The sequence below is a fragment of the Staurois parvus genome, unplaced genomic scaffold (assembly GCF_062004578.1).
Source record: "Staurois parvus isolate SC_StPar_1 unplaced genomic scaffold, SC_StPar_1.0 ptg000902l, whole genome shotgun sequence".
NCBI classification, from domain to species: Eukaryota; Metazoa; Chordata; class Amphibia; order Anura; family Ranidae; genus Staurois; species Staurois parvus.
In genome coordinates this window covers 253724-268806 of record NW_028318698.1, presented here as the reverse complement: position 1 = coordinate 268806, position 15083 = coordinate 253724, and the positions used below count along the sequence as shown (strand labels likewise).

The 15083-nt window shown below is 43.0% G+C and overlaps 1 protein-coding gene across 7 annotated transcripts in view; it reads right to left on the bottom strand.

Moving 5' to 3' along the window:
• LOC149442204 (phosphorylase b kinase regulatory subunit alpha, skeletal muscle isoform-like) overlaps positions 1-15083 on the bottom strand; it is a 326068-nt gene that overhangs the window by 241600 nt on the left and 69385 nt on the right. For 5 of the 7 annotated variants that reach the window (XM_089656373.1, XM_089656374.1, XM_089656370.1 and 2 more), the window contains exons 25-32: positions 13577-13655; positions 12500-12629; positions 11791-11892; positions 9001-9116; positions 6882-6920; positions 5055-5084; positions 530-700; positions 387-440 (exon numbers count right to left, since the gene is read on the bottom strand). In XM_089656373.1, coding sequence (XP_089512499.1) covers positions 387-440; positions 530-700; positions 5055-5084; positions 6882-6920; positions 9001-9116; positions 11791-11892; positions 12500-12629; positions 13577-13655 — 721 coding nt within the window. The remainder of the gene's footprint in view (positions 1-386; positions 441-529; positions 701-5054; positions 5085-6881; positions 6921-9000; positions 9117-11790; positions 11893-12499; positions 12630-13576; positions 13656-15083) is intronic. The other 2 variants (XM_089656371.1, XM_089656376.1) reach the window with 1 other exon arrangement.

Below are 15083 nucleotides of genomic sequence, written 5' to 3'. Positions count from 1 at the left end.
ATTTACACGTATTGGAATTTTTTTCTTAGCAAAGACATGGAGCAGTATACATTTTGGCCTAAATTTATGTTGAAATGTGATTTTTTTTAAAAAAAGTTTTTACTGGACATGTTCAATAGCAACAAGGTCACAAATATTGTTTTATTTCTCAAAATTGTCAGTTTTTTTTTGTTTATAGTGCAAAAAATTAAAAAAGGACAAATTTAATTTGGGTGCAGGATTGCATGATCGCGCAATTGTCAGTTAAAATATTGCAGTGCCATATCTCAAAAAAATGGCCTGGTCAGGAAGGGGGGGAAAACCTCTGGAGGGCAAGTGGTTAATATCACTTTAATCCAAAACTGAAATGATAATTTCTGATGGAGTGACTCTATGCAATGCTATACCTCACGTGTGCTGGAAGAAGGCAAGACAAACCCTTCCACAGACAATCCATGGCACTGAAAAAAGAAAAAAAAATTAACATTGGAGAGACTCCAGCATCTCATGACTCTTCCTGTACGGTATACAGTATGTGTAAAACCCTCACCTTCTGCAAAATTGTCCAAACTTTCTGGTAGAAGCCAATTGGCACTCTGTTCAAAGCCCCATCAAGTCTTCTCCTGCGGAGCCACTGCCCTTGTCGGCTATCTGAGGTGCCATCATCATCGGAGGTAGTGGTGAAGACATCCCCGGATGCAGAAAGAGCATCTCCAGGTCTCTGAGGAAGGAACAGAGGTGGTATATCAGTAAAATAAAAGCAGTTTGACCACAACTGTACTTTTGTGTAGTCCCCCTTCCACTAGTCTTTCCTGATCTTCGATGACTTTGGCCACCACTAGATCTCCCATCAAGCTTTTCTTCTGCACATGCTGGACGGATCTGCATTTATTTTGACAATGAAGCCGTCTGTTTATCATCCCGAAGATAGGCAGACTCTTTGCAGAAAAGAATGGAGATTCTGAGCAGAGTTTGACTGGGAAATTCTGCAGTAGCAGCTGCACAGCTGTTATGGTACCCCCTAGCAGGTGACACGGGGTCACCCGAGGTGTGAAGTCTAAGCAACTGGTTGGTCTTCACCTGAGTACCCTGCAAGAGGTATTGGACTGGAAACCCTAAGGCTCGAGTTACACTGCCGCAACTTGGGATCCGACTTGTGAGACCCCAAGTCGCTTCACATTCCGTGTTAGTCAATAAAAGTGGTCTTAATTAGCACTACTGAAGTCGCTCCGACTTTAGAAAAGGTTTCTGTACTACTTCAAGGCAACTTCTATCCGACTTGTGCCCACAGACTATAATGAAAGTCATCTCCAAGTCAGATCCCGGTCTATATTGATGTGATTTTGATCTGACATTACAGGAAGATTACCCAGGCATTCCCTGAAAGTCATATCAAAGTAGTACTCAAGTCATCAGGAACTCGCCTGGCAAAGTCGCACTTTCAGATAGCAGTAGTGTGAACCGAGACTAATGGTCACCAGTTTTCTTTGCTACAAACTGACACCAGGTTGTGGTTCACATGATTACCCCATCAAGCGGCTGCTGGACAAAAAGGGCTATGGTACACTGGCTCTTCACAAAGAGGCAGGCAAGAGAGTAGTCAAGTCCAGGTAGAGGCTAATGCAGGCAAGAGAATAGCCAAGTTCAGGCAAAGATTTTGGCAAGCTGCAGGCAAGAGTAGTCAGGTACTGGCTGAGGTTGAATCAGGCAAGAGAGAAGTCAGGTGCAGGCAAGAGAGGTCCGGTACAGGCAGGGGTAAAGGCAGACAGCAGGCAAGAGAGAAATCAGGTCCAGAACGCAGGTCAGAGAGAAGTCAAGTCCAGGCAGAAGTTGAGGTAGGCAACAGGCAAGAGCAGTCAGGTCGAGGCAGAGGTCTTGGCAGGTGGCAGGCAAGAGTAGCAAGGTCCAGGCAGAGTTCAAGGCAGGCAAGAGAGAAGTTACCTTCAAGCAGAGGTCGAGGCAGGTGGCAGGCAAGACAGAGATCAGGGCCAGGCAGAAGGCAAGAGAGTAGTAATCAGATCCAGGCAGAGGTTGAAGCAGGTAGCAGGCAAGAGAGTAGTCAGGTCAGGCAATTTAGGTAAGCAACAGGCAAGCCAACAGCAGGTTCAGTACTACAGTGATCTAGCTGTAGGGCAGCTGGTGATAAGACAAAGTACCAGCAGCTTAAAAGGCAGTGCTTATATACCCTCCTGATCAGATAACCTGCCCAACATCATCAATGCGTGCTGGCATACACTTATACGTGCACCCTGAATATCCTGGAGGTCCAGGGTGCACTGGAGAAGTAAATACTGTTAACAGCAGCTCCTAGCAAGATGCAGAGCTAGGATCTCAGATGAGAAAAAATGGGAGTATCAGAGTTGGGGTTTGTGCTGGGAGGAAGCAGGGGGGTGGTCTTTTAACACTTCTTTTCATCCAGGTTCCCTCACCAAAGTTTACTTCCTCTACCCAATGCTTTAGCTAATCGCCCAGTTATAGTTTTTAATAAATGCCCTCAATACTTACCCAAATCTATGGTCATGTGACGGGTCCCAAGTCTTCTCCTTTCTGAACTGCAGAGTACCAGCATCCACCTTCAAGAGCCTATGTCACTGCCCTGTGACATGGCCACCTCCTATGGGCTGTTATCAGCAGGATCTTGAAGATTTCAGCGGTGTGATGACATCATGGAAAGGGGGTAGTAACAAGGCCAGCCAGTGTCATTGAATCACTGGTTTTCACTCTGAGAAGAGGTGCTGGTGAGGGTCACGTGACGGCAGACTCAGGTGAAGTTATACTGATGAATGGTGGGAGGAAAGGGTAGAAGATGGTGGGATGACATGTTCGAGAGAAAGTGGCAACAAGATCAGTGTCGTAGATGAACTGCAGAGGTGAATCAACGATCTTTATTCCATTCTGGGGGTAAGAGCGGTCATGGAAAGGGAGCAGCAGGCAGGGGTAGGGGGATGGAGTAATGACACGATAGAGAGGAAGCGACAATAAGACTGGTCAGTGTCATGGTTTAACTGCTGCAGTGAAACATTGGTATTCATTCCAGGGAAGTGAAGGCAAGGGTCACGTGATGACGAACGCAAGGTGTGCAACACTGGGAAAGGAAGGCACGAAGAAGTAGAGGATGGCATGACGACATCATGAAGAGAAGGTGGCAACAAGACTGGTCAGTGTATTGGATAAACTGCTGGGTAAATCATTGGTCTTCAGTTTGGGAAGGGCTGCAGACAAGGGTCACCTGATGGGGGACTCAGGTGCATAACATTTGTAAACGGTAGATGGAAGGAGTAGACGATGGCATGATAGCACCATGCAGAAAAGGTGACAACAAAACTGGTAAATGCCATGAATGAATTGCTGCTGTGAACCACTGGTCTCCACTCCGGGGAGAGATGTGGGAAAAGGTCAGGTGTTGCCAGACTTAAGTACATAACATTGGTGAATGGTAAAGGAAGGAGTAGGGGATGACAAGGTGACATCAAGGGAAGAAGGTGACAACAAGACTGGAAAGCGCCATATGTAAACTGCTGCAGTGAACAATTGATTTTCACTCCAGGAAGAGGTATATTCAAGGGTCACATGAACATGGACTCAGGTACGTAACACTGGTGAATAAAAGGAGGAAGGGGGAGGGGATGGTGTGACCACACCAAGAAGCGAAGGCGGCAACAAGAATGGTCAGTGTTGTGGATGAACTGCCGTGTTGAATCACTTCTGGTGTCTTCCTTCTAGGGAAGCAGGGAGGGCAAAGGTCATGTGATAGAGGCTCAGTTTTATAACATTGGTGAATGGTGGAAGGAAGGGGTAGGGGATGCCATAAAAACATCACAAAGAGGACATAACAAGGCTGGTCAATGTTGTGGATAACCTGCAGAGGTGAATCATTGGTCTTCACATTGGAAAGGGTTGCATATAAGGGTCACCTGATGGGGAACTCAGGTGTGTAACATTGGTAAATGGAGGAAGGAAGGAGTAGACGATGGTGTGGTATCACCATGCAGAAAATGTGACAACAAAATAAGTGTCATGGATGAATTGCTGCAGTAAACCATTAGTCTTCACTTTGGGAAGAGGTATGGTAAAGGGTCAGATGCATAACATTGGTGAATGGTGGTAGGGAATGGCATGATGACATCGTGGGAGGAAAGGGACAACAAGACTGGAAAGTGCCATAGATAAACCACTGTGGTGAATCATTAGTTTTCACTCTAGGAAGAGCTGGGAGCAGGACTCAGGTGCAATATTGGTCAATTGCTGGAGGGTAGGGAATGGCATTATGATGTCATGGAAAGAAGGTGGCAACAAGACTGGTTAGTGTTATGGCTGAACTTCTGTGGTGAATTATTGGTCTTCACTCCAGAAGAGGTATAGGGAAGGGCCATGTGACAGTGGACTCAAATGTGTAACATAAGTGAATATAAGGACGACGGGGGAGGGGATGGTGTGAGGAGACCATCAAGAGAAGGCAGCAAAAAGACCGGCCAGTGTTGTGGATGAACTGCAGGGGTGAATCACTGGCCTTCACTCTGGGAAGAGTTCCGGGAAGGACTTGACACTTTGGGAAGGGGCATGAGCAAGGGTCACAGATTGGGGGACTCCAATGTGCAACATTGGTAAATGGAGGAAGGAAGGGGTAGACAATGGTGTGATATCACCAATCAGAAAAGGTGAAAACGAAACTGTAACATGTCATACATAAAACTGCTGCAGTAAATCACTGGTGTTCAACCTGGGAAAAGGTGCAGGCGAGGGTCAGGTGTTGGTGGACTCAGGTGTGCAACAATGGTGAATGGAGAAGGAGTAGCAGATGGCATGATGACATCATGAGAAGAAGATAGAAACAAGACTGGAAAGTGCTATAGATGAATCACTGGTCTTCACTTTGAGAAGAGGTGCAGGCAAGGGTCAGGTGACGGTGGACTCAGGTGCGTAACATTGGGGAATGATGCATGAAAAGGGGAGGGGATGGGGGTTATCTTTACCAGGAGGTGGCCAAAGAGAACTATCAAACATAACATCAAATATAAAACACATGCAACATATGCACACTCTATACAAAAGTATCAATCCAAGTTCATATTTACCAATGAGGTGGCTGATAAAACATCCACATCCTGTATAGAGAAAGATAAATTAGCATAAAAGTGAACCGGCAGTAGCTTCGTTTATAAACCATGAATGTTAAAAAATGGGTGAGTACACTCGAACCAACAAATTAGAGTCGCGTTAGCCAAAGTTATTTCTAGTCTCTGCAGTCTTGTCACTCCATTTATCAACCCGATTCATCAAATTCATCACCTTCAAGAGCCAAAATAGGTTATAAAAAGTCCCAGCTGAATTTATTCTATTGAAATTTATCATGACATGCAAGATGGCTAATTAATAGATTAATGCCATTATTAAATTATTCATGTGAATGGTTCCAATATTGCAAAGCTGAAAAAAAAACAATGAAATTGAAATTATAAAATGATCTGGTGAGTTTATTGTCAAAGCTTCTAGCAAAAGCAATTGTGGATTATGGTCATGACGGTGGGGTGCTCACATTTTTATAAAAAAATGTTTTTATTTTACCCAGGAATACATCTTGGATGTCTATAAAAATGTACAGAGCTATTCTATATCCTGTGAAACTGCATGTATATTTGTTCTGTTAAAAAGAGGGCAAAATCCATTGTTATTAGTCTATTTTTTCTCTGGGTCGAACGTTATTCGTTTGTGAAGATAGAGTGGTTTGGAAAAATACTGCATTATGGCCGCAAGATGACAGGCATAATAAATAAGAATTTATTTCCTACAATTGTCAGTTCCATCTAGTGGCCATAATGGTGAGATGGCAGAAAGCTAAAAACAGGGGGTTGCAAAAGACTGAAATCAGAGTCTAGACTTTTTGAATGCAGAAGAGTCAGTCAGGCTCCCGATGACTGAGTGCACGAAGACTCAGGATCAAAAGATTACAGCAGGACAACCCTGGATCCACTGGGCAAGCAAGCATGCTTTCTGATCTAGTGTCAGAGGTGTAAAGAGGGGTTGGGTGAGGGAAAAAAAAATGGGAGGACACAGACAAGCAGAGCTTCCCCTTTTGGGTGGAGCTCCGCTTTAATTGTTGCAGATGCAGAGTAAAATTAAGTCTCCTGCCCTGCCAGACTGACTGTGCCTATATGGCAGAGCTTTATAAATCCCAGGACTGGATGGACAGAAATCCAAATGCTTTGTCAGAGAAGACAGCTCTCAGTGTTTAGCCGTTTGCTTGAAATTCAGTTTTAACCCTAGGCTCACACCTAAGCATTTTCCGCAGCAACGCACTACAATCCATTTAACATGATTTCCTATGGGACACGTTCACATCTTCGTGTTTTCACCCGGTGCATTTTTTGGAAAGGATCAGGGACTTTAAATGCAAAACGTTGCACTTTGGGTTCTATAGACTTCAATGGAAACGCTGCAGAAAAACCACGTAGTGCGTTTTTGCCCCTTTGTGTTTTAATCTGTCTAGCAAAAGGAAAAAAGAAACGCATGTGCAAAAAAACACAACACAAAACACACTGCAGAAACGGATGAAACGCAAACTGCATAGGTGTGAACCAAGCCTAAATCATCCTCTCCTAAACGTTCATAAAATCAAAGTTGATAACAGTGACCAGTGCAAATGTCACCTATTAAAATGAGACCAAAAGGAGTGTATAGAATAAAAAAGTCTATAGGTGACCATAAAGATTAAAAACAGAATATATACACAATATATTTCCAGCACCAATCACTGCCACTGAGTGAGCTATATATTATATTATCTATAGAGACTATATACTGTGCACCAAGGAAACCCCCAATGTGAACACCCCATGCAGTGACTGAGCAAAGCATGTATGTACTCCGCAGTGATAAGGAATGAAAAGAACTCATTGGTTCACCTGGCCTTCCGCAGCCAGAGACTGCCTACGTCTATCCAGCTGGAAAAAAGACAGTTATTATACATGTTATGTAAAAAAAACTTTCCAAAAGCATCAATATTATACTTATCCTTTGAATACTTAAAATCCTTTAAATCAGGTTGCAACAAGTAAATCGAGACAAGCCTTAAAGCAGAACTGCCCACACTGCACGAGTTAACTGCATGAGTTTTATCTAGGGGCGCACTGAAAGGCTCTACTTACCCGATCCTTTAATCCTCTGGAAAACAGAGCTCCCCCCATGTCCAGCGGTGGACTGTTCCTGTTGTCCTCACATCCAGAGCCAGTCTATGGGCATGATGACATCAGGGACAGTCCACGCACAAGACAACTAGCGTGCTGGGGGGGGCAAGGAGCAGCAGAGACCAGTCTTTCACTTGGGGGATTAGGGAATTAGGTAAGTAGATCTCTGCTCTCCTCACCCCTATACAGAAACTAGCAGTTAACCTAACCCATGCAGTGTGGGCACGGCTCCATTGCAAGGAAAATATAATTTTTTTTCTTGGAATTCTTTAAATTCTGCCCAAAAGGTCTATATATAATGCTTTAAAAACCTTTAAAAGGTTATCACTTCAGGATTACCTGTGAATGATGGCTCTAAAAGTATTGTTCCCACTCCAATGTTTGCAGCGATTCCTCATGTGTAACACAATTACCGTTTACATAGACGCACATTTTTGCAAGTCAATGCATGCACAGCAATGGGGAGCTTTTACTTTTTTTTTTAAATTAGCAATACATTTCGATTTTTAACTATATATATTTTTTTAAATTTTAACTTTTTTGCCATCACAAGGGGGACATCAAAACCCAATGTGATAGCATTGGGTAGGTGACAGGTCCTCTTTATGGAAATATCAGGGGTCTATTAGACCACCAATGTCTCCCCTGCCCTCCATTACAGCTAATCAATCGCAGATCATGCTGTATTATCTGCTTTTCGGCTACAGTAGCCAGGGAATAACAGCTGTGCAACCAGACATGAAAAAATCCTCATTGCTTCCAAGTTCAGCAGTCTCAGAGGAGGTGTCAGCCCTGCCCAACTCAACCCCTTACAGATAACTGAAAAAAAAAAAAATGGAGTCAGTGGGAACTTATCTGAGAGGTAGAAATTGCTTATTGCTCAAGAAACCCCTAGCAACCTCTGAAGGAACCCTAGGGTTCCATGGAACAGAAACCCTAGGGTTCCATGGAACAGAAACCCTGATCTACATTAGGTCAACTGACATCCATGGAACCTTGGTTGAGAAACGGATGTCTCAAGATTTTATCCATCCTGACTTCCTGAAATCATTTACTGTGCTCCTGGCCTCCCCAAAGTACAAGAGCTACCGCCAGGTGGAGGAAAGGGAGGGGTGGACACTACTTTCATTTGTACTACAGAAGTGATGGGGCAGCTCTACAGCGGCCAGATCACTTTTACATGAGACAGGCATTTCCTGTACCTTCCAAAATGTTCTTAGCCTGAAAAATGAAAATGAATGAACCAATCATATCTACTGCTTGGTAAAGTGCAATATATTACATTATTGGGCTTAGATAACCTTTACAAAATAGCTGAGGGCACATGTTCTACAACAGCCTCTCTCAACCTTTTTAACAGAGAGGAACCCTCAAAATAACTTTCTGATTTCAGGGAACCCCTGCTAAAAAAAAAAAACCTATATCTACAACTCATGATACATTAGTGTGATGGTAGTAGGAAGAATGTGCCTTACACTTGTGGACATTGGGAGGAATCACCCCCTTACAGGCAGCTAAAAAGACCAATTGTGTCAGGGAGAACTTATCAGAGAGGTAGAAATGTTTCATTGCTCAAGGAACCCCTAGCAACCTCTGAAGGAACCCTAGGCTTCCACGGAACACTGGTTCAGAAACCCTGGTCTACAATAGGTCAACTGACATCTCAAACCATAATAGGTTTCCCGCTTTCTCTAAAATTATTTACAATTTTCCTACTCTTGTAGTTTACAGGAACTGAAAGTACTAGGAGACCCTTACGTCTACCACCACTTGTATAAAGACCTTGTAGACTTTGTGAGATACATCACTATATGATCAAAATCAATGGTTCCCTTACCACTTTGATGTCACTTTTAAGACGCGTTATCCCAGCTCTCTCACTTTTTGTTGCCCCAACTGCCCCCAAGTCACGAATTGAAATCGCCGGACTGGCCATCATGTCCATGGACCGCACTGTGTGGAAGAGAATACAGCATAATTATTTTCATGCAAGTCTATAACTACAGTGGGGATCGAAGGTTTGGGCACCCCAGCTAAAAATTTGTATTAATGTGCATAAAGAAACCAAGGAAAAATGGAAAAATCTCCAAAAGGCATCAAATTACAGATTAGACATTCTTATAATATATCAACAAAAGTTAGATTTTATTTCCATCATTTACACTTTCAAAATAACAGAAAACAAAAAAATGGCATCTGTAAAAGTTTGGGCACCCTGCAGAGTTAATATCTTGTACTGCCCCCTTTGGCAAGTATCACAGCTTGTAAACGCTTTTTGTAGCCAGCCAAGAGTCTTTCAATTCTTGTTTGAGGTATCTTTGCCCATTCTCCCTTACAAAAGTCTTCCAGTTCTTTGAGATTTCTGGGCTGTCTGTCACGCACTGCTCTTTTAAGGTCTATCCATAGATTTTCAATTATGTTGAGGTCAGGAGATTGTGAAGGCCATGGCAAAGCCTTCATTTTACGCCTCTTGATGTAATCCCCCGTGGATTTCGAGGTGTGTTTAGGATCATTATCCATTTGTAGAAGCCATCCTCTCTTTAACTTCAGCTTTTCACAGATGGCATCAAGTTACCATCCAAAATTTGCTGAAATTTTATTGAATCCATTTTTCCTTCTACTCGTGAGATGTTCCCTGTGCCACTGGCTGCAACACAACCCCAAAGCATGATTGATCCAACCCCAAACTTTCGATCCCCACTGTACTTGCCTACCAGGCCAATTCTGACACTTCTCACATACATGCAAAAGTCAGCATATATATATACACATATACATACATAGGCGTACCTCAGTTTACAAATTTAATGCACTCTCCGGGACGATTCGTATTGCGAAAAATTCGTGAACTGAAACAAGGTTTCCCATAGGAATGCATTGAAAACCAATTAATTTGTTCCGGAGGTTAGAAAAAAGTAATAAAAAAAAAAATCTTTTATCTGTTCAAAACTCTTTATAAAGTGCACTTTAAAGGCACGGGGCCAGACCTCACGTGTGGTGTGATCACCTTTTACATATGCGTGCGGGACTTATGTATGCATTCGCACTTGCATTAGCTCCGTCCCGTAGCAGAAATACTGCTACAGGGCAGCTGATGTGTTCAAAATCACGTATATACGTGTGATTTTGCATTTTCGGGCACACGAGTGCCCTACCTGAGCCAACATTCGTGGCTGCGGCTGTCAATAACCAGGTCCCGGCCGGTGATTGCCGAGGATCTCCGATGGGGGGGGGGGGGGGGAGAACTGTTAGTAAACAAAACAGTTCTTCTCCCTGTCAGCTCCTGCACACTGCTTTGCATGGCTGTGCACAGCACAGCCATGCAAAGCAGTGTGCTTACTGTGAAGCACAAACACAGCCCCCTATGTAAAACAGTACACAGCACACTGATCACTGTATTGGCGTCACTGGGGATCAAATACCACCAAAAGAAAGCTCGATTCGTGGGAAAAAAAGAATGTAAAATTTAATTTGGGTGCAGCGTTGCATGACTGTGCAATTGTCAGTTAAAGTAACGCAGCACCGTAACGCAAAAAATGACCTGGTCAGGAAGGGGGAGAAATCCTCTGGAGGGAAAAAAAATTATATTTATTTCATTTAAAACTTTTTTTTTTCCCAATTTATATTTTAGATCAACTTTATTGCAATCACAAGGGAGAGCCCAGGAAAGGTGGAAGTGGTAGGGCACCCCAGAAGTGGTTAATAATTTATTGCAAATTATTATACTTTGTACAGAATATTCTTTTTAGAAGAATAGTCACCACATTACTGTGTTGCACATGTGGAAGGTCAGTCAATGAGCAACTGAAGCAAAACCTTGTCAGAACTTATCAATGGGCTTGCTCTGATTCCCCCTGCCCCACCATATACCTACTGCCTATTTGCCTAGACAAATACACAGTACTTCTGGGTATGGAGGAGCATGTGACAGTATCAGACCAACCTGGTGATTTGTAACTTACACAAAATACACAGAAGGCCCTTCACTCCCCACAGATTAATGAAGTGGTGGAAAAAGGAAAGCTGCAGGAGAAAGCTATATGAAAGAATATGTAAACCCAACAGGACATATTCCTTATAGTCACCTGCTGTCCCATGTACTTATATTACAAAAAGTGTCCTGCTTCCTTTGTATTGCTTCATTTGTGTGAAATCCCTGGTGTTCCTGCCAGTCCCTCTGATTTCCCAGTAGAAACTGAAGGAGAGCAGGCTGAATTCCCAGTGGTCAATGATCAGACTTGTCCTGAAAGCCCCCTACCCCACGCAGCCATTCACTGGGAAGATCATTGTACTGCAGTTTCTACTCCCCCACCTCTCTATGCAGCTTAGAACAGAAGGTATGTGAAAAAAAAAAAGAAAAAAAAAAAAAAAAAGAAGGAGGGTGGGAAGCTATTCATGTTTTTTTTATATCTCTACACAAATGTTTTGCCTTTGATCTCGATTTTAAACTGAATGGGTTGTTTTACAAGGTAACAGTTTACATACTTTAAAGTAAATCTATTTTGCCCTAAGCAGGTTCACTTTTTGTAATTTATGCAGAAATCTCCCGCCACCTCTATCCTGGTTTCCAACAGCCAACAAATGTGCTCAGTGTTCTATAGTAATTGCAACGTTTCCTTGTACTTACCACTTCTCTCCACCCCAAACTCCTTTCCACTTAGGATATGGTGTAGCAGGTTCTTCATGTCAGATGGGCTGAGGTTCATGAGACTCTCGGTGGCCTCTTCAGCTGTGTAATACAAGTAAATTACCCCTTTTAGAACGATAAATTAAATGCGCACATGCATAACATCTATATAAAATTATATTTATATATATATATATATATATATATATATATATATATAGTTCAAAAGCTCTCCTTTAATATTCCATTATCATATGAAATAATTGGAGGCGATGCTATAATTCAGTCTGTCTCAACCTTTTCAACACAGGGGAACCCTAGAAATAACTTTCCATTCCCAGGGAACCCCTGCTAGAAAAATCCTATCTCTGACCATCATACATTAGTGTGATGGTCAGTGGGAAGAATGCTCCTTACACTTGTGGACATTGGGAAGTATCACCCCCTTACAAATAGATAAGTTCTCTCTGACACCAATTACCTTTTTAGCCGAGAGGCAGAAATTGCTCAAGGAACCCCTAGCAACCTCTGGAGGAACCCTAGGGTTCCATGGAACGGTGGATGAGAAACCCTGGTCTAATTAGTGACACTGCCTGTATATACAGCACTGCTTACAATTATATATGTATAATGAACATTCAGAGCGCAATAAACAGAACATACAGAAACAACAGCAAAACATTCCTGGCGTTTATTCCCAGAGGCTTACCAGAACACTGCAGGGAATGGGACAGTTCTGTAGCCATCACCTGGATGATGAGCCCAATTCGCAAACGGAACATCTCTGCAAACAGAGATGGCTGGATCCTCATATACATCGCCAGGTACACCATGATTTCCTATGGACATGAGAAAAGACTGGTCAGTGGAGAAGTGTTTCTATACATTGGAGGTCAGTGGAGAAGAGACCCCTTATATTGGTGGTCAGTGAAGATATCCCCCCCACATTGTGGTTGAGGGGAAAAAGTATCCCTTACTTTTATGGTCAGTAGAGAAGTGCCCTCTTCCATTGGTGGTCAGTGGAGATATGCCACTTACATTGGTGGTTAGCAGTGAAGAGGCCCCATTATATTGGTGATCGGTGGAGATGTGCCTATTAAATTGGTGGTCTGCAGAGAGAGGCCAATGGAGAACAACCCCTTTATGTTGGTGATTAGTGGAGAAGGTTCCCTTTACATTGGTTGTCAGTGGAGAAGGGACCCTTTACATTGGTGGTTAAGTGAAGGGACCCTTTATATTGGTGGTCAGTGAAGAATAGCCCCTGTATGTTGGTGGTTAGTGGAGAAGGGTCCCATTACATTGGTGGTCAGTGAAGAAAACCCCTTTATGTTTGTGATTAGTGGAGAAGGGTCCCTTTGACTGGTGGTCAGTGCAAAAAGGGACCTTTTACATTGGTGGGCAATATAGTACTACCTTACAAAGGTGATTGGTGGAGAAATATTGGTGTTGGAACTGCCAATTGTGAGACTGAACCACCACTAGTCATCTAAAATATGGAGAACTGTTGTTGAGAAGTGCATCTCGAACATATGTTTCAGTAAAGCACATTTTTTTAAATCTATGAAAGATTTGCCCAGTTGCTTTTTAAAACGATCAGAATGTTTATAGATAACAGAAATCAATAACCACCTATTGGAAAAAAAAACAAGAAATGATAAAACCTAACAAAAGTTCTGCAAGAAGAAAATCTTAGTGTTCCATTTTAAATAACCCTACAGACACGGTCACCTGAAACTGGTTGAGCACTTTATTATGTGGATAAGAATTGGAAGAAAGGGTTGTCTACCTGTGTGAGGATAGAGATGCTCATATTCTGTTCACTGGCTTCATCAATTAACCGGATGAGCTTGTCATATGGCAGTGGCCTGGGGATAATGACATAAGGACCACAATCAAATACTATGTACACAGAAAGGACTTTCACAGTTTTATGCCCTAGACCGGGGGTCTCCAAACCTTCTAAACAAAGGGCCAGTTTACTGTCCTTAAGATTTTAGGGGGCAAGACTGGCCATTGGGAGCAGAAAATGTGTTGGCGTCAGTGGGAGTAAACAATCTTTTGGTGTCTGTGGGAGGAATAACGCCCCATCGTTGAGGTCAGTAGGAGAATTTGTGTCCCATTGTTGGTGTCATAGGGAGGAGCTGTGCCCCATCACGATTGTCATTGTGTCCCACTGTTGCTGTCATTGGGAGAAACGGTGCCCCATCATTGGTATCATTTTGTCCCATTGCTGCTGTCATTTGTAGGAATTCCGCCCCATTGCTGGTATCATTGGGAGGAACTGTGTCTATTAAAAGTGGATGGAATTATGCCTCACTGTTTGTGGATAAAATCGTGTCCCCAAGAACTGGATAAAATCAAGCAAAGGGCCACATCTGGCTCCTGGGCCGCAGTTTGGAGACCAACAGGCGTGTCATAATGTGCCAAGGCTACCAAAATTAAATCAAAGAGCTTTCTGGCACCAAAGCCTACATTAGAAATGATAAAGCCCCACACAGCCTATCTAAAAGGACTCCAGTGATAACATCGTTGGGTCCAAAATAAGGTATGTAATAAAATCAAGAAGGTTTTATTAAAAATTTTCAGTAGTATCTTAATGACGGGGGATGCAGGAACCAGGAAGGTCTAAATACAGGGGTTGGACAAAATTATGAAAACATCAGGTAAAAGAACGAAATCGTTACCGAATATGGTGCTGAACCAGCTTTAGCAGTCAAGAAGGCCTGAATTATCCTGCGAACTGACAAATATAAAAGTCTTGGATGGTGGATAATGGACTTTGATAGTACTCTTCATGCAAAAAAATCGTTTCATCTCTTGCAGAGATGCTGGAGGTGGAAAACAGGCCCCAACCTTGTTCTCCAAAACTGACCCTAGTGGCTCTATGGAAGGTATGCATGCTCATCAAACCACAATTTGACAAAACCAGCTGTGTGAATTGGAGCATTATCGTCTTGGCAAATGGCGCTCTTTAGGAAATAATGTCTGCACCATGGAGTACACATGGTCAGCCAAAATTTCTACATAGTTTCTGGCAACGACTCTACCATTCAAGGTGATGATGGGGCCTGCTGAATAGCAAGATATGGCAAAGAACCAGAAAACTAATACTCCTGCACTTGGTGAGTAGACCCAAAAAGGTTAGTGGACTACAGTCAAGTCTTGGCCCTCATGGGATGCCCTCACCTTGCTGCCCTCACAAGGCTGGGGGGAGTCTAGAGGCACTGCAATAATAAACAAACAGAGGGCACACTGGCCTAGTGCATTATCCTTAAAGCGGAGCTCCACACAAA